Source organism: Heliconius melpomene, chromosome 18 (assembly GCF_056956725.1).
Source record: "Heliconius melpomene rosina isolate 202511_hmr_F chromosome 18, ASM5695672v1, whole genome shotgun sequence".
Classification (NCBI taxonomy): Eukaryota; Metazoa; Arthropoda; class Insecta; order Lepidoptera; family Nymphalidae; genus Heliconius; species Heliconius melpomene.
Window position 1 is genome coordinate 11,307,316 of NC_140406.1, and position 26,035 is coordinate 11,333,350.

General features: G+C 32.9%; 6 protein-coding genes across 7 annotated transcripts in view; 1 reads left to right on the forward strand and 5 right to left on the reverse strand.

Moving 5' to 3' along the window:
• Window positions 1-26,035, forward strand: part of Cals (calsyntenin 1) — a 164,957-nt gene that overhangs the window by 48,954 nt on the left and 89,968 nt on the right. The window lies entirely within an intron of this gene.
• LOC146529584 (uncharacterized) lies at window positions 8,908-9,866 on the reverse strand. The gene is made up of 3 exons (XM_085202236.1): window positions 9,835-9,866; window positions 9,364-9,708; window positions 8,908-9,162 (listed from the first exon to the last, which is right to left on the reverse strand). Exons 1-3 carry the CDS (start codon window positions 9,844-9,846, stop codon window positions 8,998-9,000), a joined length of 522 nt encoding a protein of 173 aa, XP_085058362.1. The 5' UTR covers window positions 9,847-9,866; the 3' UTR covers window positions 8,908-8,997.
• Window positions 12,890-14,030, reverse strand: LOC146529585 (uncharacterized). Its single transcript, XM_085201864.1, has 3 exons — window positions 13,918-14,030; window positions 13,467-13,838; window positions 12,890-13,161 (listed from the first exon to the last, which is right to left on the reverse strand). The coding sequence occupies exons 1-3, from the start codon at window positions 13,927-13,929 to the stop codon at window positions 12,997-12,999; spliced, it is 549 nt and encodes a 182-aa protein (XP_085057990.1). The 5' UTR covers window positions 13,930-14,030; the 3' UTR covers window positions 12,890-12,996.
• LOC146529586 (uncharacterized) lies at window positions 16,504-17,452 on the reverse strand. Its single transcript, XM_085202085.1, has 3 exons — window positions 17,398-17,452; window positions 16,845-17,285; window positions 16,504-16,712 (listed from the first exon to the last, which is right to left on the reverse strand). The coding sequence occupies exons 1-3, from the start codon at window positions 17,407-17,409 to the stop codon at window positions 16,548-16,550; spliced, it is 618 nt and encodes a 205-aa protein (XP_085058211.1). The 5' UTR covers window positions 17,410-17,452; the 3' UTR covers window positions 16,504-16,547.
• Window positions 20,343-21,559, reverse strand: LOC146529587 (uncharacterized). The gene is made up of 3 exons (XM_085201682.1): window positions 21,416-21,559; window positions 20,722-21,309; window positions 20,343-20,551 (listed from the first exon to the last, which is right to left on the reverse strand). The coding sequence occupies exons 1-3, from the start codon at window positions 21,425-21,427 to the stop codon at window positions 20,387-20,389; spliced, it is 765 nt and encodes a 254-aa protein (XP_085057808.1). The 5' UTR covers window positions 21,428-21,559; the 3' UTR covers window positions 20,343-20,386.
• On the reverse strand, window positions 24,607-25,850 carry LOC146529588 (uncharacterized). The gene is made up of 2 exons (XM_085202321.1): window positions 25,582-25,850; window positions 24,607-25,227 (listed from the first exon to the last, which is right to left on the reverse strand). The coding sequence occupies exons 1-2, from the start codon at window positions 25,606-25,608 to the stop codon at window positions 24,832-24,834; spliced, it is 423 nt and encodes a 140-aa protein (XP_085058447.1). The 5' UTR covers window positions 25,609-25,850; the 3' UTR covers window positions 24,607-24,831.

The following is a 26,035-nucleotide window of genomic DNA, read 5'->3' on the forward strand; positions in this document are numbered from 1 at the left end:
TTTGTTCGGAGGGGAGTACCGATTCATATAGATACTCTCTGCTCAATGACTATGAAACCCTTTGCTGTATTTAATGGAGCCCCGGTGCCGTTACCAAATTTTTTATCCTCTTTTGCTAGAGTAGGAGAACTTAGTGTTAAAATATTCCGATTTCCACTTGACGTGCTAGAGACATTATGTATTGGGTGGAGAAATTCAATGCCACGTTATATATTATTCGAGGAAGCTCCGTTTATTTTCGAGGTAGAAGATAGTCGTGGATAACTTTGGTTTCCAATTGTCGGCCAATTTGGAGACGTTGCTTGTTAAATGGCGGAATTCAACGCCGATCTTACAAGTTAGAATGAGGAATGATTGATACAAGATTTTTTTTCAGCTTCATAGCAGCTTAGGCCTATCACCATCTATTTTCAAATTTGTAGCCCTGATCCTACGTTTATTCTACTGAGTATTGACGAAAAGAAGTAAATAAAAAGAAATATATTACCTTCAAGGTACCGTTAGTTAAATCAACTTTAGGGCTTAATAACCGATATCGATTTTCTCAAGTAGGTACGGTTATACTAGCCACGTTACGTGGACACCGGGCGCGTCTAAGCGGTCAGCAATTGTCGATAATCCAGATCCAATTATAGGATTACTAAGTTCCCTCATGCGAGTTATTAATAAGATTTATGTAATAAGATTTGGTTAATATTTTAAAGATTTTTTTTATTAAACGGGGTAGTATTTACAGGTAAGGTTTTTATCTAATGTAGGTATTTATGTTTTTCCTTACATATTTTATTAGGTAGATCGAGGGAAACTTGTGGAAAGTTCATTCCGTTTTAAACTTCTCTCCGAATGAAATTCATTTGCACAACCATGTGCTGTTCTATAAAACACACAAGAATTAGGTATTTAAAGTAGGTAGGTAGTAGGTTTGGAGCTTTTTTTCTTTTAGTTCTCGTAACTATTATATAGCATAATAGTGACGGTACCGTTATATTGTATTGTCATCTAATCTACATAAAATTGCCAAGTTTTATGATGATACAGCAATTAGAAATGCGTGTAATTTAGATTCTTAGATTTCATTACATAGTTATAACCGTCGAGGCGCAGGGGCACACAAGGTAAAGGTAATATTTTCATCTCTTCGATCTGGCACCGGCAAAGCCCGGCGTTGAGTTCCGCCATTCAACACGAAATACCTCGAAAAAATGTCTTACTATTTTTTCCATGCCTACCCTGCTGTGTGCATGCGTGAAGCTGATTTAATTAATGTTTTATTTTTCTATATTCTGCAATAATTTTAATTGTTAAGTTAAAAGGAAGACTATGTGACATAGTAGAGTTGACTGCCGAGTTCACGGCCACCCGCTACACCGCATTAGTTGTATTGTTTCACCAAGGTCTCTATCTATACTTTGCAGGTTATTCATATTGTTAATTTTTGCTTGTCTAGTAGTAGTAGGTAGTCTAGTAGATGGGTGGCTAAATTATTTATTTTATTTACCGAACTTCTGAACGAACGTGGTTACTAAAAAAATTGCTTCCTTTATATTTTTGTAAATTTATTTCCTAAATACATCTAGACGCTATTTATTGATTGATATTAATGATTTTTAAAATATTTTTACAATATATGGCGCAGCGGCATAGTGTTCGACTGTAAGCGCGACAGTTGTGGATTCGATTCTCATTTCATGGGCTATTTTCATGTCCTCGATTTTGTAAAAAAATCCAAGAATAAAAAGTAATAAGCAATACTGGGCTGTACGTGGGGAACGGAATATCTTAACAATCGGTTCCGTCTATCTACTCTACTGCCTATATGGAGGATACAGTGAAAAAAGTGGAAAATATAATAGAAAATTTTAGTAATGCTCACCCAGAATTATCTGAATTATTAACACAGCTTTCTGAATTTACAACATATTAGGGCTCGTAAACTTCGATTAGAACTTGCCGGTGATATTTCACGTTCCTTATAAAAGTCAAGCTGTAGAGAAACTTTTGAGCAAGCCGTTCACTTAATGTCTGGCGGAACTTTATAGTTGGCTTCACCAAGAGAGCTGGTTACTTCGCCTTTGCCCACTTGTGATTTTATTATTATAGACCTGACAAATTGTGTTAGACGCGGAAGGAATGAAAGATAACTTTTCACACTTATTTCCGATTTGCAGGGTATGCAGAGGGACGGTTTCCAGGAAGCACGGGTTCTAGTCCCGCTACGTACAAATTTTTATACGTTCTAAATAAGTATTATGCAGAGGGAACCTACTAGAACTATAAGACACTTAGTTTCCCTTATTTTTAAGACTTTTTAAGACATCGCGTGATGACTGATGAACTGATGAAATGATTCCATTGAATATAATAAGAAATAATAATACCGAATTTATATTAAACAGGATAATATCACTATAAATTTTAGTTTTCATGAAATTTGTAGACAAACATAACCTATACATTTAGGAATAGAAAATCATGCTCGAATAATTACCATATACAACAATACCATCTACAAATGTACGTATACAAATCAAAATAAAAACTTATGTTTCGTGAAGTCGGTTAAAAATTAAAAAGATACGTTAAATCCTTATAAGTATATTGAATTAACATCTACTTAGCCTTGACGTAACATAAACATTGGGATCAATTGACATTATGATATCATCGCTTATCGCTAATGTACCGTCGCCATGTCATCACAATGTCGCAATACTATTAAAAAGGAAGAAGAATTTTAAGAGCTTCCTAGTGTATTATTATTAAGTCTCCTTCTCTACTCGGGGGAATTTTCTCTCTCCGTTAACAAGACAAAGTGCGGCGATAAGTTCCGCCAATCAACATGGAATGTCAATACAACACAAAGCATTCGTTGTTATTATTCATCGTACAAAATTTTCATTCCATTTATAATTATAAGACTACGATTTACCATAAATCTCGTCCATTTCCGCGCTTCTGAATTTGATTATAGAGAATTGTATCATCCATTTATTTTAAATTATGATTTTCATAATAATGATAGTAATTAAGGGGAAAAATATATTATAAGCTAAGCTGGGATTGTAATTCACATATCCCTCTAGAAAATATACGTCACTCCGTTTATTACTTTCCGCGATTATTTTCATACTGTTCCCTTCATTAAAACGAAAGAAATGGATCCCTTATAGTATCACCTTGTTGTCTGTCTGCCTGCACTGTCTGAGTGCAGTAAAGATCTTACTTAATCAATCAATGAAAAGATACAAATATTTATGCATCGCTTTTGCTGCATTTCGTATTAAATTGACCGCGTAACCTAGTTACTTGAAAAACAAACTATTTTAATATATAATATAATAAAGCGGAAGAGTTTGTTTGTTTGTTTGTTTGTTTGTTTGTTTGTTTGAACGCTAAGATCTCTGGATCTACTGGTCCGATTTTCATTGTTTTTGTTTTGTATGAAAGCTGCATTCTTTAGAAGTGCTATAGGCTATGTAACATTACATTACACATATATACTAATATATTTTAAAGTACTTTCTAATTTGACATGCAATTTAGTCTGCCATGTTAATAACAACCGTCGCGTCGCTACGCAACCGTTACCGCTACATTTTGATATTAATCCTTATGAAAATAAATATTACAGTCACTTTTAGACTCGACTAGATTGAAATTATAGTTTACTGTATAACATACTAATAAATAATTAAGGAGATGTCACTGATTCGAAATGACCTAGCGTACGGGCGGCATAGTATGACCTACGCGAAAATATTCTTATAGTTCAAGCAGGCGTAGCCGCGTCCGGGTCCACTAGTAATATAATAAAGCGGAAGAGTTTGTTTGTTTGTTTGTTTGTTTGTTTGTTTGTTTGTTTGAACGCTAAGATCTCTGGATCTACTGGTCCGATTTTCATTGTTTTTGTTTTGTATGAAAGCTGCATTCTTTAGAAGTGCTATAGGCTATGTAACATTACATTACACATATATACTAATATATTTTAAAGTACTTTCTAATTTGACATGCAATTTAGTCTGCCATGTTAATAACAACCGTCGCGTCGCTACGCAACCGTTACCGCGACATTTTGATATTCATCCTTATGAAAATAAATATAATAGTCACTATTAACATTTTATCTAGATTGAAATTATAGTTTACTGTATAACATTCTAATAAATAATTAAGGAGATGTCACTGATTCCAAATGACCTAGCCTACGGGCTGCACAGTATCACCGACGCGAACGGGCAGATGACGTTGACGGTTTTATAATTTTTCATACATTTTCGAACTTTATTTGCTGTTTATAATTAATTTAAGCTACACTTTGGTTCTCTTCTTATTTTATTTGATATTGCCCGCTAAAATTATCCTGCTTAATAGAGAGAAATGTTTAGTTATTTCGTAGAGTCGATATCTATGTACGCACGCACGGAAAATTTTAGGTACTTTTTCTAATATTAAGAATATCTATCCTTTAGTTACTTTTAATCCTTTTGTTGGTTAATTTCAATAACTCAGATAATTTTTTCTAATAATGTGTATCTACTTATTATTCTTTTTGATTATTTAAGCTTATATTTACTTACTAATTCTATTGAACATTGAAAATAATTTAATGAATATATTTAATAAATATTCTTATAGTTGAAGCAGGCACAGCCGCGTCCGGGTTCACTAGTTTTAATATATAAACGTTTCCCTCGGTACAACTGAAACATTACTTCCGCCACATATTCAATTTTGATGTCTCTACAAATTGATTGGGAAGTTCAAAAACAAAAGTTAAATTATCATGAAACTGTTTTAAACATATGCCGAGTTCAAATTTGTTTGCGTATGTTAATGTTCGATGCTTGGATCCAGTTCCTTGAAAGCAGCGTTGTTGATTTTATCTAATTTCGTTGAAAATAACGAAATTGCATAAAATATTTAAACTTATATATATTTTTTAAGCTATTTAGTAACACAATAATATATAAATAAAAATATTTCATCCATTGTCACCTAGTTGTGTCAGATCGAGGATTATTTTTGATTTTTACTTTTCTTAATGCAATTCGAATCCACAACTTTCGCTGGCAACCATGGGGCAGTTGGATAACATCTGGCGTTAAACGCAACATTTTTGGTTTTTATCCCCACTTGGTGAAAACAGTTATTCTTATTTCCCCATTCTAGCTAGACAAGGTGCGTTTGAGTTTAGTACTCAACAAGTAAAGCTGAGAACGAAGTATCTTAACAACACGTTATTTCTACCTTACCTGCTACATGCGGGATAAATAAATGAATGAAGTGAAGCTGCTACTAAATACTATTATATATAATTTGTAACCCAAACGAAAATATCACTTTATTTATCCTGAAGTAAATACGTAAATAGATTTTATTTCAATGAGTCTATTCAGATAATAAATAAGGAAATGAGATTTTCAGGGCTCTATATAGAGCAAAGGGTTTCAAAATTAATGTGGGTTAAACCACAATATACTGATTTTATTCTAACTAGAAGGGTATTTGGGATTTTTTAATAAATTTTGGGAATTAAGTGATGAGCATTTGACGATACTGTGAGTTCAAAAAACATAGTTCAAAAAAGACAGTTTTAAAAAATCTCTTCCACACCATCTTTTTCTATTCTAATGGGAATAATAGAGTTTTAATGAATTTATTATGGCGTGGGTAATTTTTTTATAAAATGCCACCCCATGTAACAGAATACAATTTTAATTGAAAAACTATTTTTTTACATCATGTACTAATGTAATAATTATATCTATTTCTTACAGGTACTTACTAAAATTTCTCAAATGTCGTTTCCAGTTCGTAAGTAATTAGTTTTAAGCCGCAGTAAAGGGGGTAATATCTCACGCGGTTAGATCGCTGCCACTAACTAAGTGCCTTTATCCATCTAATATGCGTACGGATTGTGCTTAACTGTGAGATATAAGCGATACAGGCATAATTTAGATTTCTTTAAGTCAACAGTCAAAGTAGTAGGTATAAAAATGTACTAATTTGTGGCAAAAATTAAGGTTTTTAACTTTCCTCGGGTGGAAATTGAATCCACAACCCTGGGCGACGACGACCTCAAAAGTCAAAATAAAAAAAAAATACATAAAAATATGTAGGTATGCATTATTTAAAAATAAGTATCAAATGTACATGTACGTATTAATTGATCTGAAATAACTATATAGTACAAAACTGTTGCTATTAAATCACAAAATTAAAAATTAAACTATATTTAAAATGAAAGCTCTAGTTAGCTGTAATAGCATAAATGCTTTCAAAGCTCTAAAAAATAAACTATGAATAAAAATAAGAAGAATTTTTATTAATATTTCTAAGAAATCATATTTTCCAAGTTCTCGTCTGTATTAATGAGTATAATATTATCCTGAGCAATAATCTCCTATTTTGAAGGCACTTCTTATTAAAATTCTTTATCATATACGCGCTGTTGAAAATATGACATTATGAAATTCTTACAGACTATTCTTGACATTATGAAAGCTAGCCGTTGTTATTGCACTCTAGATGGAACTCATTAATGTTGGCGTTGACTTTTATTCAAGACGAAGCTATCTTGCATCCGGCTCAAAGGACCAACATAGTGTTTTTACCTTTTTTTTTTTTAATATTTACATTATTTTGTATGTTGTGTTATTTTAAAATTAACCGAACAAAACAAAACTTTTTATATGAGTACGTTTTGATAAAGACGTTAGAACAAAAACAATGGCAGTCTCGTGTCATATTGCATTCTCTAACAATTGTGCGTCATACGTCGTAAATCTTAGATGCGCTCGTAAATTGTATACGAACGAACCACCTTCACCTATATACAGGGAAAAATGAGGTTAATGATTTATGAACAGATGGTAATGATACCAACTATTTATTAGTTATTTTAAAAGTTTTGTTATTTTTGTAAATTTAGTGATAAATATTGGTTCATCATAAAATTTGACAGTAATACGTGGCTAAGGTGACAATACAATAATATAGCATTGAACTGGTCTGCTATTAGCACCAGGACTTCAAGACTCTTCAGAGGTTACTGGTAAACCAATAGCATATAGGTTCATATACTCTATATTAACTCCGGGAACATTCTAAAGCACTTGTACTTGTTGCTTAAAAGATGATTGCAGTGTTTTTAACTGCATATTATATTGCAATAATATACTTATTTCATAGTTTAATATATATTCTTTATACATTCTTTAAACAATTGTGCCTTCTACGTCAAATAATAATGAAACAGCACGAATAGCTCCTTTATATTCTCAGAAAGCCGCATTTAGTCTTTAGGCTTAGCTTACGTCAGTCTAGACCCACCCATTGCGACACTTCGACAGAATGCGGAATTTCATTTGTGTCTAGGAAATACATGATTTATAAGTAGGCTTTTTTTATATAAAAACAACACTAGTTCATAGAATATGTAAGATTATAAGTTTTTGAAATTTATATTTTTAAAACAAGTTTTTATGGAATATAGTAATTTAACTTATTTACTGGTAATACAATATATTACCGATAAATAAGTTAAATGACTATAATCAGAAAATTTATATTCTGTTGTCTGGTGTTCTCTCTTTCTATTTTGTTACGCGCCTCGCATAATAAGGTACATAGTGTGAAAAGAGAATCTAGTGTCAAAACACTCCGTTTCCCGGATAACACTCCGTCCGTCCGAATCCGAGACACTGCGTGTAGGGTAATACTAGTGTTTTATAAATAAATGTTTAAATTTAGGGTTTACGATCCATTTTTATATGTATTTTATTATGGTAAAGGTTTATTGACGGGAATTAATTCAGAATAACAGAAAACAAAACAGCTGAGGGTTTCTTTTCATAAAATTATTATTTCTACATTTATTGAATTCCTCACTTTTATTTCCAGTGCTGCAAATTTTTGAGAACTTGACCGGTTTTATATATTTTGCTTTGCTTGTGCTGGGGCTGTACGAAAAATTTGCATTTGTACGAATTCTCTTCTGAATTTTTTAAAACTTATTTTATATGAGTTAAGGTAAGGTAAGTTACTAAAAGGTAAAAGGTTAATTTATAAAGCAGAATATTGTTTATTTAATCCTAGTGTATTTAACTTTGTAAATTATAAGTTCATGTGTGCCACAGCAGCATAGCAGGGTAGACAGAGGGAACCTAGCGTTAAGCGACTCCGTTGGTTTCTTTTTTTTTCTTTTCGCTTTTTCCTCTTACCAGATCGAGGAAATGAGGATAATTAACATAATTTCCAGAATGGGAATCGAACTCAACTATCGCATCGCTACATTCAGACGTTGCGCCGCTGTGTACGACGGCCAAATAATTATTTATATTGATAATATTTTAGGCTCAACCACAATACTTCGAAAGGAATAAAAATGAAATTAAGGCAACGACTAATTTATCAATTGTCCCTCTACCCACATAGAAAAAAATTGGTTCTAGTTAGAAAATTCTAATTTATAAGCTACATTTTAGTAGTAGCAAATAAGTTTAATGCAAAATGCGGTAATATAGCTATGCAGTTTCATTTAGAATTCAGAAAACGTGGTTATCCTTGGGTGACCGTTACTTACCTACTCATATTATGCAACCTGCATGTACTAACTTTATGCTAAATACTCATATTGTACGTTTAAATTTTAATATATGGTTTATTCAAGTATAAATCTCTTGGTAAAATACTTTTGTTATAATATTATTGATTCTAAATACTTTTTATTAAAAAAATTTAAGCAGTTTCATTCTTTATAAAATTTGATTATCTAATAATAATACAACTTATTACGCAATATCTCGAAAGTAGAACGGTAAGTGGAGAACGGAGTGCCTTAACGTTAGATCCCATTTGACCCAGTGGTTAAAAGTAAAAAAAGGAGTTTCTTAAAATATTTTTTATTATCTAAGTATAAATATCATGTGGACACATACATTATGTACATAATTTACTTGAGTGTTTTTTTAAATTAATTATTTCTTAATATATTATTTAAAATAAGATGCCTTGTTGGGATGCTCCGCCTGTACCGAACTGTCTGCCGAAATTATTAGCTCCATTCAGATAATTATTGTAACCACCGCCGGCCTGGGCACCCGTGTTGTAAGCTTGGCCGCCACCGATATTGTGAGCATCTGACTCCTCAGCTTGGTTAATCTGAAGATAAGTTAAAACATTGATATTACTTAAACTCCAATATGATGATATGAAAGAAGTCACTACTCAAATATAGAATTTGCATTTAGAATTTAAGAAGAATAAGCTTTTTTCAAAAATGCTAATTTATTTTCTGCCATTTGGTTTTAAATTTAATTTGAAAAGAGTTTATAGAACATATTAAATGTAAAATAAACTTACCGATGAAACTTTGCTGTGATGAAATCCTTGGTCGTGGAAATTACCAGCTCCCTGGGATAAGTAACCTTGGTTGCCAATACCGCTATTGCCAGCGTTCAAAAGGCTACCTCCGAACTGTCCTCCCTGAGCGTATCCAGACTGGCCGCGAGATAAGCCGCCCAGGCCTAATGTGCCCAAGCCGTTTCCTAAACCATTATAGAGACCGGTGCCTAGGCCTGTACCCAAGCCAAGTCCTAGCCCGCCTTCTCCCACGAACCCGCCTCCTAGACCGAGTCTACCTAGACCAAGGCCAAGTCCATAGGGCTTGGCTTCAAGAGCTACTGCGGAAAGGAGTATAGAAAAGACCTGTGAAATGAAAAAATAATAATACATAAATTTTTAGATAAATTAATAAAATAAAAAATTTTGATAAATAAATTTTACATAAATTTTTGAGAAATAGTAATTTTATATAAATAAATATATACTCACAATGCACTTCATGTTGTTGGTTGCAGTAAGACGTCCAGAAATAGAATGATATTTTATGTCTAATTCGAATCTTATATAGTCAAAAATTTATAAAAGCAATTAATTAATGACTACCTGAATTATCTCAAATGAGTGATTAGTTAATCTTTGTGGATAATACCCATTATTGATTCATAGGAATATTGCACTCTGGTATTTTATGTAACTAACTAGGCAACTCAACACATAAATTTGAAAAGAAAATCACAGAGGAGTAAAGAAGACCCATACAAGATATATAAATATAAAAATAAATATGCTTTTGATTAAGTGAGTCGTTGCGCAGCGGCATAGCGTTTCAGCTGTTTGCTTAAACGCTAAGTACTCTGGAACTACTGGTGGTATTTATTTTGTTTTGTTTTGTATGAAAGCTAGATTTCTCGGAAGTTACGGTGTCATTTTTAGTCTCAAATAATGAAATAACAATAACAATGAATGCCATCAAAATAATTTGACCGCATGCACAGCAAATAGAGTTAAATATATGTAAGTACCTACAATGTACTTTTAATATTTCCAAATTAGAAAAAAAATCATGACGACCTATATATACCTATTTCCTATAAATAAGTCACAATTAGGCATTTCGTGACAAAAAAATATTGAAAACTTCAAGGTGACAGACATTTGTTCATTTATATTTGTAAAATTGAAGTATCTGTCTGTGATTTCAAAATAATAAGTTTTTAAATTTATACGATACTATATTACAAAGAAATTATTTTATTACTTTTATCTCTTTATCTTTTTACTAGTGGACCCGGACGCGGCTACGCCTGCTTCTACTATAAGAATATTTATTAAATATATTCATGAAATTATTTTCAATTTTCAATAGAATTAGTAAGAAAATATAAGCTTAAATAATCAAAAAGAATAATAAGTAGAGACATATTATTAGAAAAAATTATCTGAGTTATTGAAATGAACCAACAAAAGGATTAAAAGTAACTAAAGGATAGGTATTCTTAATATTAGAAAAAGTACCTAAAGGTTTCCGTGCGTGCGTACATAGATATCGACTTTACGAAATAACTAAACATTTCTCTCTATTAAGTAGGATAATTTTAACGGGCAATATCAAATAAAATAAGAAGAGAACCAAAGTGTAGCTTAAATTAATTATAAACAGCAATTAATTACATAAACATTTACAATAGTTCGAAAATGTATGAAAATTTATAAAACCGTCAACGTCATCTGCCCGTTCGCGTCGGTCATACTGTGCCGCCCGCTAGGTGGCTAGGTCATTTGGAATCAGTGACATCTCCTTAATTATTTATTAGTATGTTATGCAGTAAACTATAAATTCAATCTAGATAAAATGTTAAAAGTGACTATTATATTTATTTTCATAAGGATGAATATCAAAACGTCGCGGTAGCGGTCGCGTAGCAACGACGGTTGTTATTAACATGGCAGAATAAATTGCATGTCAAATTAGAATGTACTTTAAAATATATTAGTATATATGTGTAATGTAATGTTATATAGCCTATAGCACTTCTGAAGAATGCAGCTTTCATACAAAACAAAAACAATGTAAATCGGACCAGTAGATCCAGAGATCTTAGCGTTCAAACAAACAAACAAACAAACAAACAAACAAACAAACAAACTCTTCCGCTTTATTATATTAGTATAGATTTGTCCGGGCTAATTTCTAAAACAACTGCCCTTATTTTTACCGACCGACCTGGTTTGGAGGAACATATGGGCTACTTTTTATTCCGAAATTTCCGCAGGATGGGGATTGAGCGGGATAAACCGGTCTTGTTGTGCGCGCGTACCTATATGAAGATAGATACGATAGATATGAAATAACTAAACAATTTTTTATTTATTGACAATTTTGGGAGCAAAATCAAATAATATGTCAAAATATTAAAATTACAATTATAATATTTAGTGTATAACAACAGTATAGATAACCAAATTTTGTTTCTGAATACACTTAACTAACATAAAATAAAAAAGAAGCGGGCGAAGCCGTCCAGGGGTCACTAGTTAATAATAAAGCTACATTTGACTAACTCCGGGAATGGAAACAGGTGTGTAACACTCGTTTATTATTAAGAGAGTGAGAGCGTGCAAAATTCAAATGTTATTTTTTTTTATTTTAATTTATTTTCATAATTCGTTGTCGAACTATAGTAAAATGGTTGTTAATCTGTCTTTAAGTAATTAATCTTCGATACCTTACCGTAGAATTGATGATTTCATGATACCTTTGGACATTTTATGAAATGACTTAAAATATTTGCTAAAAACATACTTCTTACAAAAACATTGTTCATAACGACAATGTTTTCATTCAAAATAATTTATCATTTAAAGGGAATTACATAATTTCTAAAAGTCTAACCTAACTTACATTAAAAACCTATTTCTGGTTTTAATATGTTATTGTAGTAGTAGGTTTTTCTTTTTATATTTTTCTGGTCTGAGTCGGCGCGTGCAGGTTGCTCCGATACGATGATGCCCAAGCTGGCTGTCGAGAGTAGCTTTAATACCTTTGACTTATAAAATAATTTGGGATAATTTATTATTTTCGGCATAACATATAAAATTGTTTTACTTGGTCGACCTAAACTCTTTTGTACTTTTTTTTTTGTATAAACTAAAAAAAGTAAGATGAGCTTTATGTTAAACAAAAAAGTAATATTTTAAAATAAAACATTATTTCAATTACATATTCAAATTCAAATTCAAATTCAAAATATTCTTTATTCAAATAAACTTATAATAAGCACCTTTGAATCGTCGAATGAACATATGAACAAAAAGCTACCACATAGTTTTATAAAGTACAATATATTATAATATTGTAGTTTATGAAATCCATATATACAATTTAGGTGTATGAAGCACATAGCAGGGTAGAAAACCTAGTGTTGAGACACTCCGTTCTATAAAGACTCTTCCCAACCCCACTTTCCGCAAAATTCAACGTAGGAGGAATAATACCAGACAAACATACACTTCATTTTTACATCGGACGGGGGTCAAAAAAAGGAAAAAATATCTTAAATAATTTTTATTAACTAAGAATAAATATCAGTTAAACACTATTCTGTACATTACATAGTTAAGTTCGTTGTTATATAAATAATTGGAATATATTTAAAGTAAGAAGCCTTGTTGGGATCCCCCGCCCATACCGAACTGGCTACCGAAGTTATTAGCTCCGTTTAGGTAATTGTTGAAACCACCACCGGCCTGGGCACCTGTGTTGTAGGCTTGGCCGCCACCGATACTGTGAGCATCGGACTCGTCAGCTTGGTTAATCTGAAGGGAAATAGAAAATATTACTTAAATTCTGTCTAAGAAAACCCAAATACATTTATGCATGTTAAGTCTTTTAGATTTCGTACAAACAATTAACCTAAACACTGTTACACTGTTATTTTGCTCTATGTCAATACTCTTATAAACTTGTGAGAATTTTCGTTGTTAGCTATTTTAATAGTTGCGTAAAAGATTATAACAAATAATTGGCATTGGCAAAAAGAACATAATTTCCCTTTCTGAAATTTGTATTTTAATAGAAGTGAAGAAAAGTTTATAGAACATTACTTGAAAAACCAACTTACCGATGTAACTTTGCTGTGATGAAATCCTTGGTCGTGGAAGCCACCAGCTCCTTGGGATAGGAAACCTTCGTTGCCGATACCACTTGAACCAGCGTTCAAAAGATTATTTCCGAACTGTCCGCCTTGAGCGTATCCAGATTGGCCGCGAGACAAGCCGCCCAGGCCCAATGTGCCTAAGCCAGTTCCTAATCCGTTATAGAGTCCTATGCCTCGGCCTCCACCTAAGCCGAGTCCTAGCGCGCCTTCGCCCAGCAACCCGCCTCCCACCATACCTGTGCCCAGACCACCACCGAGGCCCAGTCTACCAAGTCCAAAGCCAAGTCCATAAGGCTTGGCTTCAAGAACTGCTGTGCAAAGAAGAATAGAAAAAACCTGTGGAATAAAATAGAGATTATAAGTCTTATTAAATAAACTTAGAAAAGTACTTCTATATAAAAGTATTTATACTCACGATGCACTTCATATTGTTGATTGTTTTTCAACGTCGGAAGAGAGAATGATTTCTTGTATTACACTCGAACCTTATATACTAAAAAAAAATTAAAAGCAATTAATTAATGATTGCCTAAACGATCTTATAGAAGTAATTAGTTAATCTTCATGGATTACCCTTTATTAATGAGTAGAAATATTACACACTGGTAATTTTTGTAACTGGGGAAATCTACACCAAACTTTAATGTACTAGACAAGAAGAAAATAAAAATAACAACAAATGGGCTCTCATTAAGCCCATTTTGAACGGCCTTTTAAAACAATGAAATTCCTTGTTGCTTAATGGCGGTAGTAATTAACATGTGAGACAATAAATTGCATATCAAATATAGGGGTATTTTAATATATTAGTATATAATATGTAAAAGCCTAAAGTAGCCTATGTTCAGCTCAAGATCCTCGAGTATCTTTACATAACATTTTGTCACAACCGGATCAGCGGTTTAGCCGTGACTGCATCACAGACAGACACACAGAGTTACTTTCGAATCTATAATATAAGTATGGATACATTATATTATTGTTCACACCTCTTACTCTTTTTACTCTCCGTTTACGTCACGTCACGAAAATATTTTTTTAATATTTTTTTGAAATAAGATAGATTTTTTTAATAATTTTTAGAAATGAAAATTTACAGTCGCACACTTGAACCCCTGCTATATATATATTATGTTTTATTACTATCACAACACATTTTGTCGGGTTTGTTATAAAATGAAGAGTGATATAATGATTCTTTATCAAAATAGCACTTTATATGCTCCTCTGATGAAATCAAAATAAAAAAATCAGCTTTACGCTGTATTGCGCACACAGGGTAAGCAGAGGAAACTTAGTGTTAAGACACTCCGTTCCCCACTTTCTGCCGAATTCTGGAGGCATTGCGTGTTGAGTGGCAGAACTTATTATATCTATCTATTTATATATTTTAACTAGTGGGCCCGGGCGCGGCTACGCCCCCGAAAATATAAGCCTAAATAATTAAAATAAGTAAAAACATAATAATAAGTGGAGATTTATTATTAGAAAAAATATCTGAGACATCTCCTTAATTATGTATTATAATGTTGTACAGTAAACTATAATTTCCATCTAGATAAAATGCTAAAAGTGACTATTATATTTATTTTCATAAGGATGAATATCAAATTATAGAAATCATCAAATTTTTGTTAATGTATACAAATCTATATCGGCGCGCGCCATGTACGCGTTAAGCAAACTCACTTTGGGTGACGTTTTCTTAAAACAACAAACTTTGCAAGCCGTTGCTTAGCAACGCGTAGCGACGATTGTTACTAACATGGCGGAATAAATTGCATGTCAAATTAATTATTTTAATATATTGGTATATATCGAAAATATTACAAATATGAGAAAAAAAAGTATCCTATGTTCATCCCGAGACCCTCAAGTATCTCTATATGAGTGTTTTATCACAATTAAATTAGCGGTTTGGGCCTGATTGCGTAAAAGACAGACAGACAGACAGACAGAGTTACTTTCGAATTTATAATATAGGTATGGATAACAAGAAATGCAATGAAGAGTTTGCTGATATGCTATTACCATGCAATGGAAAATAACAAGAAACAGTATTTGTTAATATAAGCATGTTGCGCCTGCGAATAAGGGTTGTTACATTATTTTAGCCATCATCTGTCAGTTATTCATTAAACCAAATATATCAATTTGTTTGTTTCCAAACATTTGCTTATTATTTGTTTCCTTTGCCCTAATTCTTTAAGGAATTAATGGTGCTAGAAATGTAGTATATTCATCAGCATTTTTGTGTAATATGCCGATATGTTGAATGTCCCAAATAAATATCCTCTTTATGTACGTGGTACATTAATAAAGCCTGTCAATCTGCTATTTTCTTCAAATGGCGTTCTCTCTCTCTCTCTGCCGCACAATTCTATATATTCTTTCTATTGCTTTTGAAAATATCAGATTTTCCATCAAGTTAATTCGTAAGTATAGTTGGGACGGAAGGTTTTGGGATTAGTCTGTGGTATTGCGACGTAAATCTTTGTTGCAATTGTTTTATCATAATTTTTTTTATTTGTATATCTTATTTTTAATCATCTCTAAATTAGAAAAAGAATACTTATCTATAAATTTCCTTATAAATATTTAATATTCGGAGAATATGATTAAGCTAAGAGCGTATATTCTACGCATATTATGTCTTTACTAGATATTTCTGCGGTCTAATTAAATAAGGCATTTTTTGTTTCAATAAATAGATGGAAAATATTATGTTTCCATCTTATTTATTGAAATATAAGTAGATATAGTATATATACAAAATTGTTATTTCTTAAATATAAAAAGAAAAATAACTTTTACTACAATAGGTATATTTTATTTGTTTAAGTTTAATTTTATTGTTAAATACCTAAATTTTTTATCAGGGATATCATCACACATCTCACAAAGCTGGTATTCAAATAAGTATATTATAAGTTTAGAATTTGCTATGTTTAAATTAGTATGTAAAATTAAGGATTTAAGTTATTGAATAAAACTTATCACATAACAATATATCTCCGTTTATTACAAATATTTTTTCAAACATATTTATATAAGGATGCCCTGTTGGGAGGCACCGCCCTGACCGAATTGGCTTCCGAAACCATTGGCTGAGTTTAGGTAATTATTATAACCATTGCCGGATTGAGCGCCAGTGTTGTAGCCCTGCCCGCCGCCAATGCTGTGCCCGTCGGACGACTCAGCTTGATTAATCTGTAGACAAATAGAACCATTATAATATTATTATTAAATAGTTGCGTAGCATCACGTTTCTTTAATTTTATTTTGTATTTACTGTTTTCCTAAATTCGTTCATCATTAAAATATCAATTAATATTAACTTACGGAGGTGACTTTGCTGTGATGCTGTCCATTATTGTGATAGCCACCAGCGCCTTGAGAAAGATAGCCTTGGTTGCCAATACCACTTGCGCCGGAATTCAGAAGGTTATTTCCGTATTGTCCTCCCTGAGCGTATCCAGATTGGCCACCAGATAAACCACCCAAACCTAATGCGCCCAAGCCCGTGCCTATTCCTGTTCCCACTCCATTAATAAGACCAGCGCCAAGGCCCGCAGTGCCCAAGCCAAGTCCTAGCGCGCCCTCACCAAGAAGTCCAGCTCCTCCCAAACCTAATCCTGCACCTGTGCCTAAAGCAGTTCCAATGCCCGTCCCAATTCCACTTCCGATTCCACTTCCAATGGTGCCACCGAGACCGGCAAGTCCTAGGCCAAGTCCATAGGGCTTGGCTTCCAGAGCTACTGCGCAAAGAAGAACGGAGAAAACCTGTTAAAATAAAATTTTGCATATATTTATACAGCACATATTTACACGTAGGAAACAAATCTAATGTAAATAATATATAATTTTAAATATATAATATTCTATTAGTACTTACGATGCACTTCATGTTGTTTGATGTAAAACGGGCGGTGATATAATGACTTTCTTTATCAAAATGGAACCTTATATAGTCACCTGTTAAGAAAGAGCTATTAAATAATAATTAATTTTTAAATGATTTACGGGAAAAGGTGATTAGTTAATCCGTCTTTATTACTCCCGGGTTTTGGGAAATTTATTAACTTAAAGTGACGTACCTACATACTCATGAGGATCAATTCTTTTCATTTTACGAGTATATTCAATATTCATGCTTTATCTCTGGCGCGATAGCCAGAGAGATCTGTGGAACAAACGTTAGTCTATGCATACTCTTTCGCCTAGTCCACTCATCTGTCATCAAACTCTTCGTAGGTGCCTTGGTCCTAATTATGTTCCTTATGTTCCTATTTTTCTTATGACTGCCACAAAAATATATGGACGCATATAAATTTCATTTCATACTAAATATCACATATTATCACTAAATAGTTTTAATTTGATAATTTTTGCGATTTTTGAATGGCGGAACTCAGCGCCGGGCTTTTGCTTTGATGCCAGAGCGAAGAAATTAAAATATTAAGAAATAATAATTTTATCTTTTATTTCCCCGTAGGGGGATCAAACTCACAACCGCCGTAAAATAAAAAGTCTTGTAAAATAAAAATAAGTTTTATTTGCATTTGAGATGTGAACACGCACCTCTTGGAAACCGGTCAAGCGCTTTGACCACTACCCCATAGGTCATCGAGTTCTTGAGGAGGTTCTTGTTGTGTTTCCAAAAGGCGCTGGTACAAATTTCGCTACATTAAATTTTTTATATCTTTCTTTAATAAGTATTTTACTTTTGTAAGTGTGAAATAACAATATGAAAAATGTTATTATATGTTTACAGTTTCAAATTATTGTCTGATTTCAATTTAAATATTTAATGCCAAATGCATAATTGTTTTATATTAATCTGTTGTGTAAACAGATGAATTTCCAGATCAAGCAATGGCAATGCAATCCGCAAATGGGGTTTTTTCCAGAAATTTTTTACTATTTTTTGTATAGTAGGTATTCTTAAAGATTAAAAAAAAACGATAGCACCTTTGAATCAGTAGCTTTAAGAGGATCTCGAGTATATGCGGATCCTCGAGTATCGAGGATATGCGGCTTAATACATGTAATGACAAATGAAATACCATTGTCTCTTGTAATTTGATAAATGTGCTCCTAACTACTTAATAACTTATAAGGAAACTCATATCACAGAAGAGAATCATGTAAGAAGAGTTATCAATAGTTAAAATATTCGAAACTATTATCTTTGAACTATATGAATGTACTAGCGGCCCGCCCGCGGCTTCGCCTGCGTGAACTATGTTATTATTAATTCCTGTCTCCTACGTCCTATAAGTGACATCCATGCAAAATTTGACACTCCTAGTATTTGTAGTAACGAAGTTTTATACAAACTTTCATCCCCAAAAACAACCCCATAGAAGTCGAATATTACAAATTCCCGTCTTAGTGAGCACTTACGTCCTATAAATAACTCCTATGCAAAATTTCGGATTCCTAGCACTTGTAGTATCTGAGATTTCGTGATGAGTGAGTGACCTTTCGATTTTATATATATAGATATGTACAAGAGCACTTTTAAAACATTTTAAACAGTAACAGTTTTCGCTTATATTGCGAAGTTCACTATTTAAAGAACTAATTCTCAGTAACCCAACTTAGTGGGTGGGTTTTTTCACATTTTTTTAATGTGAATTACAATTTAACGTATTGGCTTTAGATAAAAATGTCAGGGATGAGCTAATTTAATAGGCTAGTGGATTTATATATATAAATAAAAATATTTTTTATGTTATTTTTTATATTAATTTAATACTAAAAATTCCTTCACATTCCTCTGCCTTCTTTAGCAATTCCTTTACAATTACAGCTGCCTGACTCCGGAATGATTTACCTTTGAGTATCAGACGGACAAAATACTTTCCTATTTTTAAAAGATTTATATAACATTTTTTATTTTTATATACATATTAAATTAATTATTTAATTATTAAATGCCACCAATAACGTTTTCTTAAATATCTTCCATGTACAGATACAGAGTCGATACGATATAGATCAGTGTTTCCCAACCTTTTTTAGGCCAGGCCCCACCTTAACACTTCTAAAATTTTTATGCTCCCATACATAATATTTATTAACCATTTATAATTGTTTTGTTCTCTTAAGAAATATAAATGATAAGTTTTAGGAAGAAATCACTATGAAATTGAGGTGTATGAACCCAAATTTTAAATATTCCTTCGAATATTGACGAGTTTTTCTTGTTTGTTCCACTCATTTTATTATGGGCTACAAAAACATCAATTAAAAACAATATAATAAACAATACAACATAGTGTTAAAATAAATTCAATACAACAGAGTAAACGCATGCAAAGAAACTGTCGTATACGGACATTTTAATAATTTTAAACCCCTAATTTTACCTATAATTTTCCACTGATAAAATATTTTTTTAACCGACTTTTGTAAGAAAAGGAGGTTATCAATTCGACTGTTTTTTTTTTTTTTTTTTTTTTTTTTTTTTTTTTTTTTTTTCATAGACATTTAATAGTTGATATTTTGGTAACGTTAAACGAAATTATAATTATATATATTATATACATATACATATATATATATATATATATATATATATATATATATATATATATATTATTGTTAAGTTTGTCACCGATATTTAGCATTGCATTTAAATAACCTAAAGCGAAAGGGTTAAATTTGTGTCGAGTCCATTTTTTTAAATGCCCCCCTTAATTATCAAATTGCCCCCGGTGGGGCGTGCGCCCCACGTTGGGAAACACTGATATATGAATGCGACCACAGATCCCATTTAGGCTTATGTTTTTGGTACAAAGCTATCAAATTTATTTTTAGAAGAAAACTCATATATATTTATTTAGCATCATTTATTTCAATATATTTTTGAAATCTCTTTAAATAAGGATGCCTTGTTGGGATGCTCCGCCTTGTCCGAATTGGCTACCGAAGTTGTTGGCTCCATTTTGGTACTTATTGAACCCGCCACCGTTCTGACCAGCATGATTGTAAGCTTGGTTGCCACCAATACTGTGAGCATCGGACTGTTCAGATTGAGTGATCTGAAAAAAATATATAATTATTGTTAGTGAAAAATATTAAGTTGTAAATATAGTTTCTTATAATTTATTAAAGCTTTGATAAGGTGCTGGCAACGCATTTTTGAATAACTTAGTTATCTTGGCCAACCTCGATTGGCGTGAAAATAAAAATTAATTAAATGCTAACTTACAGAAGTGACTTTGCTGTGATGCTGTCCGTCGTTGTGGAAGCCACCATTTCCTTGGGATACATAGCCTTGGCTGCCAACACCGCTTGCGCCGGAATTCACACGGTTATTGCCGAATTGTCCTCCCTGAGCGTATCCAGATTGGGCACCAGATGCACCGCCCAAGCCTAATGTGCCCAAGCCTGTGCCTATCCCTGTTCCCAATCCCGTGCCTATGCCTGTCCCCAAGCCTGTGCCTAAGCCGGTTCCCAAACCCGTGCCTATACCGGTTCCCAAGCCCGTGCCTATACCGCTTCCCAAGCCCGTGCCAATGCCGGTTCCCAAGCCCGTGGCTATTCCTGTTCCTACTCCATTAACTAGACCAGCGCCTAGGCCTGCAGTTCCCAAGCCAAGTCCTACCGCACCTTCGCCAAGAAGTTCAGCTCCTCCCAATCCTAGTTCTGCACCCGTGCCTAGAGCAGTTCCAATGCCCGTCCCTATTCCACTTCCAATTCCACTTCCTATCTGGCCGCCAAGCCCAGCTAGTCCAAGGCCTAGGCCTCCATAAGGCTTAGCTTCAAGAGCCACTGCGCAAAGAAGGATAGACAAAGCCTGTAAAGTATAAAATATGAATTAGTTATACAAAGAGGAGGAGAGTTTACGAATAAATACACAAATTTCGATAAATAAAAATTTTAAAGTGGGCCGGTATGCTTACGATGCACTTCATGTTGACAATGGTGAAACGTGGAATCACAGAATGATTACCTATATCAACTCCGGACTTTATATACTCACCTGTCAGGAGATACCAATTAAATAACAATTACTATCTAAGTGGTCTAAAAGAAAAAGTAATTATTTAATGATTTTTAAAATTTTTTAAACATCAGAAATTAGTAACTACAACCTGTTAGGATATTAGAACATTATACTGCTATATCATTAGACAAACCGTGCCTATAAGGCCCGAGCAATATGGCTAGTAATTTTATAAAAAAAATATATAGTAGCTTTTACCTGCGGCTTTGTTCGCATAGTCAAGTTGAAATAACGTAAGTGTTATGCACAGAAACAATTATGGTGATGTAATATGTATATCCTTAGTTCATAAATGGATTACCCAACATTTTTTTCTTAAATTCAAACCAGTATTACTAAAGTTCTAGCATTCTTCCAAACAAATTCTTTTCCTTACTTTCCGTCTAGTTCTGTAGGGATTGCGTGTGGAGTAGCGAACCTCAACGCTGCGCTTTTCCTGGTTACCTGAGCGTGGGAATAAAATATTAAAAACTTCATTTCCTCCAGTGAGAATCGAACCCACAACGGTTACAGTTGCACGTTTGTGCCATCACAATTTATTTGTATTTTTTTTATGTATTTCTTTGTGTAAATTATTCTTTGAAATATTATGAGATACGTAATTTATTTTTTGTTTACTAATCTTCAAGCATGTGGTGTATTCTAAACACACGCAGCTTCTATTTTAACTATAGTCGGAATTAGTATAAACATAAAATGTGCGAAAACTTGTAGCTACATAAACTAAAGAAATATTTTTTTGTGGTCGTAAAAGTTGTGTACACTATGTCTTGTTTTTTATATAACATAGTCAATTTGTCGTTAGTATATATGAAAAGGTATTGACAAAAGGATGAGAGGGGAGGTTAAGTGGTTCACGTCCACCTCAGAAATTCAGTGATAATAAACACCATGAAAATAAAAAAAACCTTTACACGAACTGATTTCTTTAAAGCTAAGCCCAAAAAAAAATTGTCTAGATTTCACTCATTGCTCACTTTCCGTCGAGCAATGGCCTTCTAAAAGGAGAACGGAGGAACTCATGACTAATTTATTTTGCCTACCCCTAAGATTCACAAGATGGAAGATAAATATGGACCAAATCATTTAGGTTTAACCTTCGATTTATTATTAGACTTTATTCTAATCATCTCAAATACCCCCCTTCATTCATCACGAAGTGGCTTCCCTTACTGGGACGTCAATTTGTTTCCGCTAATAGGACTATTTGTCTGCTTGAATCAATTACAAACTCAGATCTGTCTCGGCTTAGGGAATTCAATTATCGGTAGTATCGATATTCAGATATGAAGTATATTTTGGATTGAATTATGAATTATGTTTAATAATGAGTTTTATTTTATTCTCATACATACATCTCTCGATTTTTGTGAAGTATGTCGAAGAAACTATTGTCCCGCCCCATTAAATTCTTTTCTTGCTTATTTAGCATATCGTGATTTTTTAATGCAAATTAAAAACGAAAAAATATAAATATATTTTGATTTCAATCCATTAACAAATTTTACGTTTACTCGTATTTATTAAATGTATAAATGTTCAGTAATTATCAATACAATTTAATGTTCAATTACAGTATAATTAACCTAGCAACAACAAGAGCTCAACATTTCACATCTATATATGGAGCGGTTGTGAGGCAAATTTAATCGACAAATATAATAAATTCATTTTGCATTTCACGAGTGCTTTACGATTCTATTGACAGTTGATTCGTGATGTGACGAACAGGAAGTAGCTCGATGCGGCTCACTTTATAGCCTTTTATTTACTAACTAGTTAAACAATCCGACTTCGTTTCATATTCAATACATGCAAAACTATGTCCAAGGAACAGATACGGCGTTGAGATCCACCACTCAACACGTATACACACCAGAATTCGTCGGAAAATGGTGAATACAAGTGTAGTGTTTAATAGAATTTATTAAACTACTCTACAATAATTTTAATCTGTATGAATATATAAATTTCTTAAAAATTATTTGAATATTTTAATATTCCTATACAATGTACCGCGTTTGCTGGTTCGCGTCGTAATGGAAGCGATGACCGGAAGTACTCGAACAAAGCTTTTCCTTCGACGTTTATTTCGTTATAGCATCAGCGTAGGTATATAACGAGTGCCTCTCAAATAAAATGCAGCGTACTGAAATTTCAAAAATATTATTCTTTTTTTTCTTCGTGCTGGGTAGAGGGAACCTAATAGCCGAAGATTCCAGAGCAATATTTATATAAAATTTCAATATATTAATTTTAATATATGTATATAAAATTTATAATGCTTAAACAAATATTTCATAAAAATGTCAGTGATCAGCCATGTCAGGAAATGTCTTTGTGCAAATAGAAAGTACTCAGGGAAGAAAAAATAATTTTGATGTATTTTTCGATATTCTGTGTAGTCACTTTAATAAGAGCAAATTTGAGAGTGATATATTTATTTAGAGAGACATAACGTGCTGAATAGCGGAACTCATGTCAACCAAGTCAGCTATTGAATGATGATCATACCTATGACAGTCATGATTACAGTTAAACGCTGTTCCTCTGTGCCACATTGATATCTTTCATTATGTTGTCGATCATTATTGGCAAATACTTGTCGTTCTCGTAACGAGGCAAAGCGCGGCGTTCCAGTTTCGCCACTCATCACCGATGCCTCAACAATTTGGCGGAAAGTGAGGAACGGAAATGTCTTAATGGAGAAAGTAGTTTCTAAAAACTACGTTCCCAAGTTCACTCTGCCTGCTGTGTGCTGCACACAGACAAAAAATATTGTTTTAATTTTATCCAAGTTTGAATTTAGTCTTAATAGAAAATGTAAATGACATCTATATTTAACAACTATTTATAATGTAAAAGAAAATGTTACCTTTTAACCTTTTTCTAAATAAATAATGATAAAAAAGATATTAGTATTAAGTTGTAACATTTCAGAAAAAAATAATAGAAAATTATTATATAGGTATATTTTAATTATAGTGTAAAATATATTAAGTAGTTTATTTGTGGGTTAGGAAAAAAATATATATATGTCTCTAAAGATATACCGTGCCATAAGTCAGTTTATACTTTATTTTTATCTAGACTTCCCGGTCACTCATATGAGGGAAAAGTGTATGTTAATTATTTTATTTTTGCGTTTAACCTTAATTTCTTTATGTAAAAATTTTGAAATGTATTAATTTTATATTAAACACTCAATTTTTTTTAATAACATTTATTCTTTGATACACATAAACAATACAAAATAAATATTGTTACTTTCATGTCCTTTATTTTTACCATACACTTAATTAAAAATATATTTTATATTATTCCAATATCATCATATCCTAAACCTACACCTCCGAGACCTACACCTCCTAGACCTACACCTCCCAGACCCACACCCCCAAGACCTACACCGCCAACTCCTAAACCACCAACCCCTAAACCGCCAAGACCTACTCCCCCTAACCCTAGACCTCCAAGGCCAATTCCAGTGCCAACTCCTAATCCTGAGACCAAACCACTTTCAAGGCCTAAAGCGCCTTGACCAATCGCTTGGGCACCTCCCAGGCCAAGTCCTATACTTGTGCCAATTCCAGCTCCTAATGTTGACCCAATACCGGCACCAATCTGTTGTCCAATTAGACCAGCTCCTCCTAGCCCAAAATAAGGCTTAGCGTTCAAACCAGCAAAGCAAAGTGTTATGAAAAGTATCTGAAAAAAGATTTATAAAATTTAATATAATATTAAATGTCACGCGTATCACGTGAGGGTTTTCAGGAAAATACTCTATTGTCAGAACAAATAGTATATCTGTTATAAATATTAATGTTTATGGGAACGTATACAATAGGCAGAGGAAACCTGGGAACCTAGGGTTAAGACACTCCAATCTTCATCAAGGTACTAGGAAGAAATATAAATATTGAACATTTCATTTCCTCGAGTGGGAATCGAACCCACAAACTATCTCATTTACAGTCATACGCTTGTGCCCCTGCGCCGCGACGGGCCTCTAAAGGCCTGTAAAATCAAAGTTATTTTTTAAACGGTTTTTTTAATACTTACAGTGCACTTCATGTTGCCTGCTGTCATATCAATACAATAATAAACTAATTAAACTATAATCACTATATATATCTAACTGGATATATTACCAATGAAGATCTATTATATACATATTAACTTGAACATTAGCGGTAACGATATCACTTTTGGAACTGAGGAGGCACAGTAATGGCTTGGAAAATCCAAAATACGGCGATTATTAGTCTTGTTTTTGAAATTACCTAATTGATGGGTTTTTACTATTTCAATGCTTCTAGTTTTTCCCCGACTGTGGCGAAATCCAGAAAGAGGGTTATGTTTTTGAGTGCATGTACTCGTATGTCAGTTCCTTTGTAAGGGAACAAAGGAACTGACATACGAAACCTAATTTTGATCAGTGATGCGTCGCGACCTATGACCTCCACTCGTCATTGGATGTGTCTTGATGGCGCGATTGTTACTGAATATGTTTATT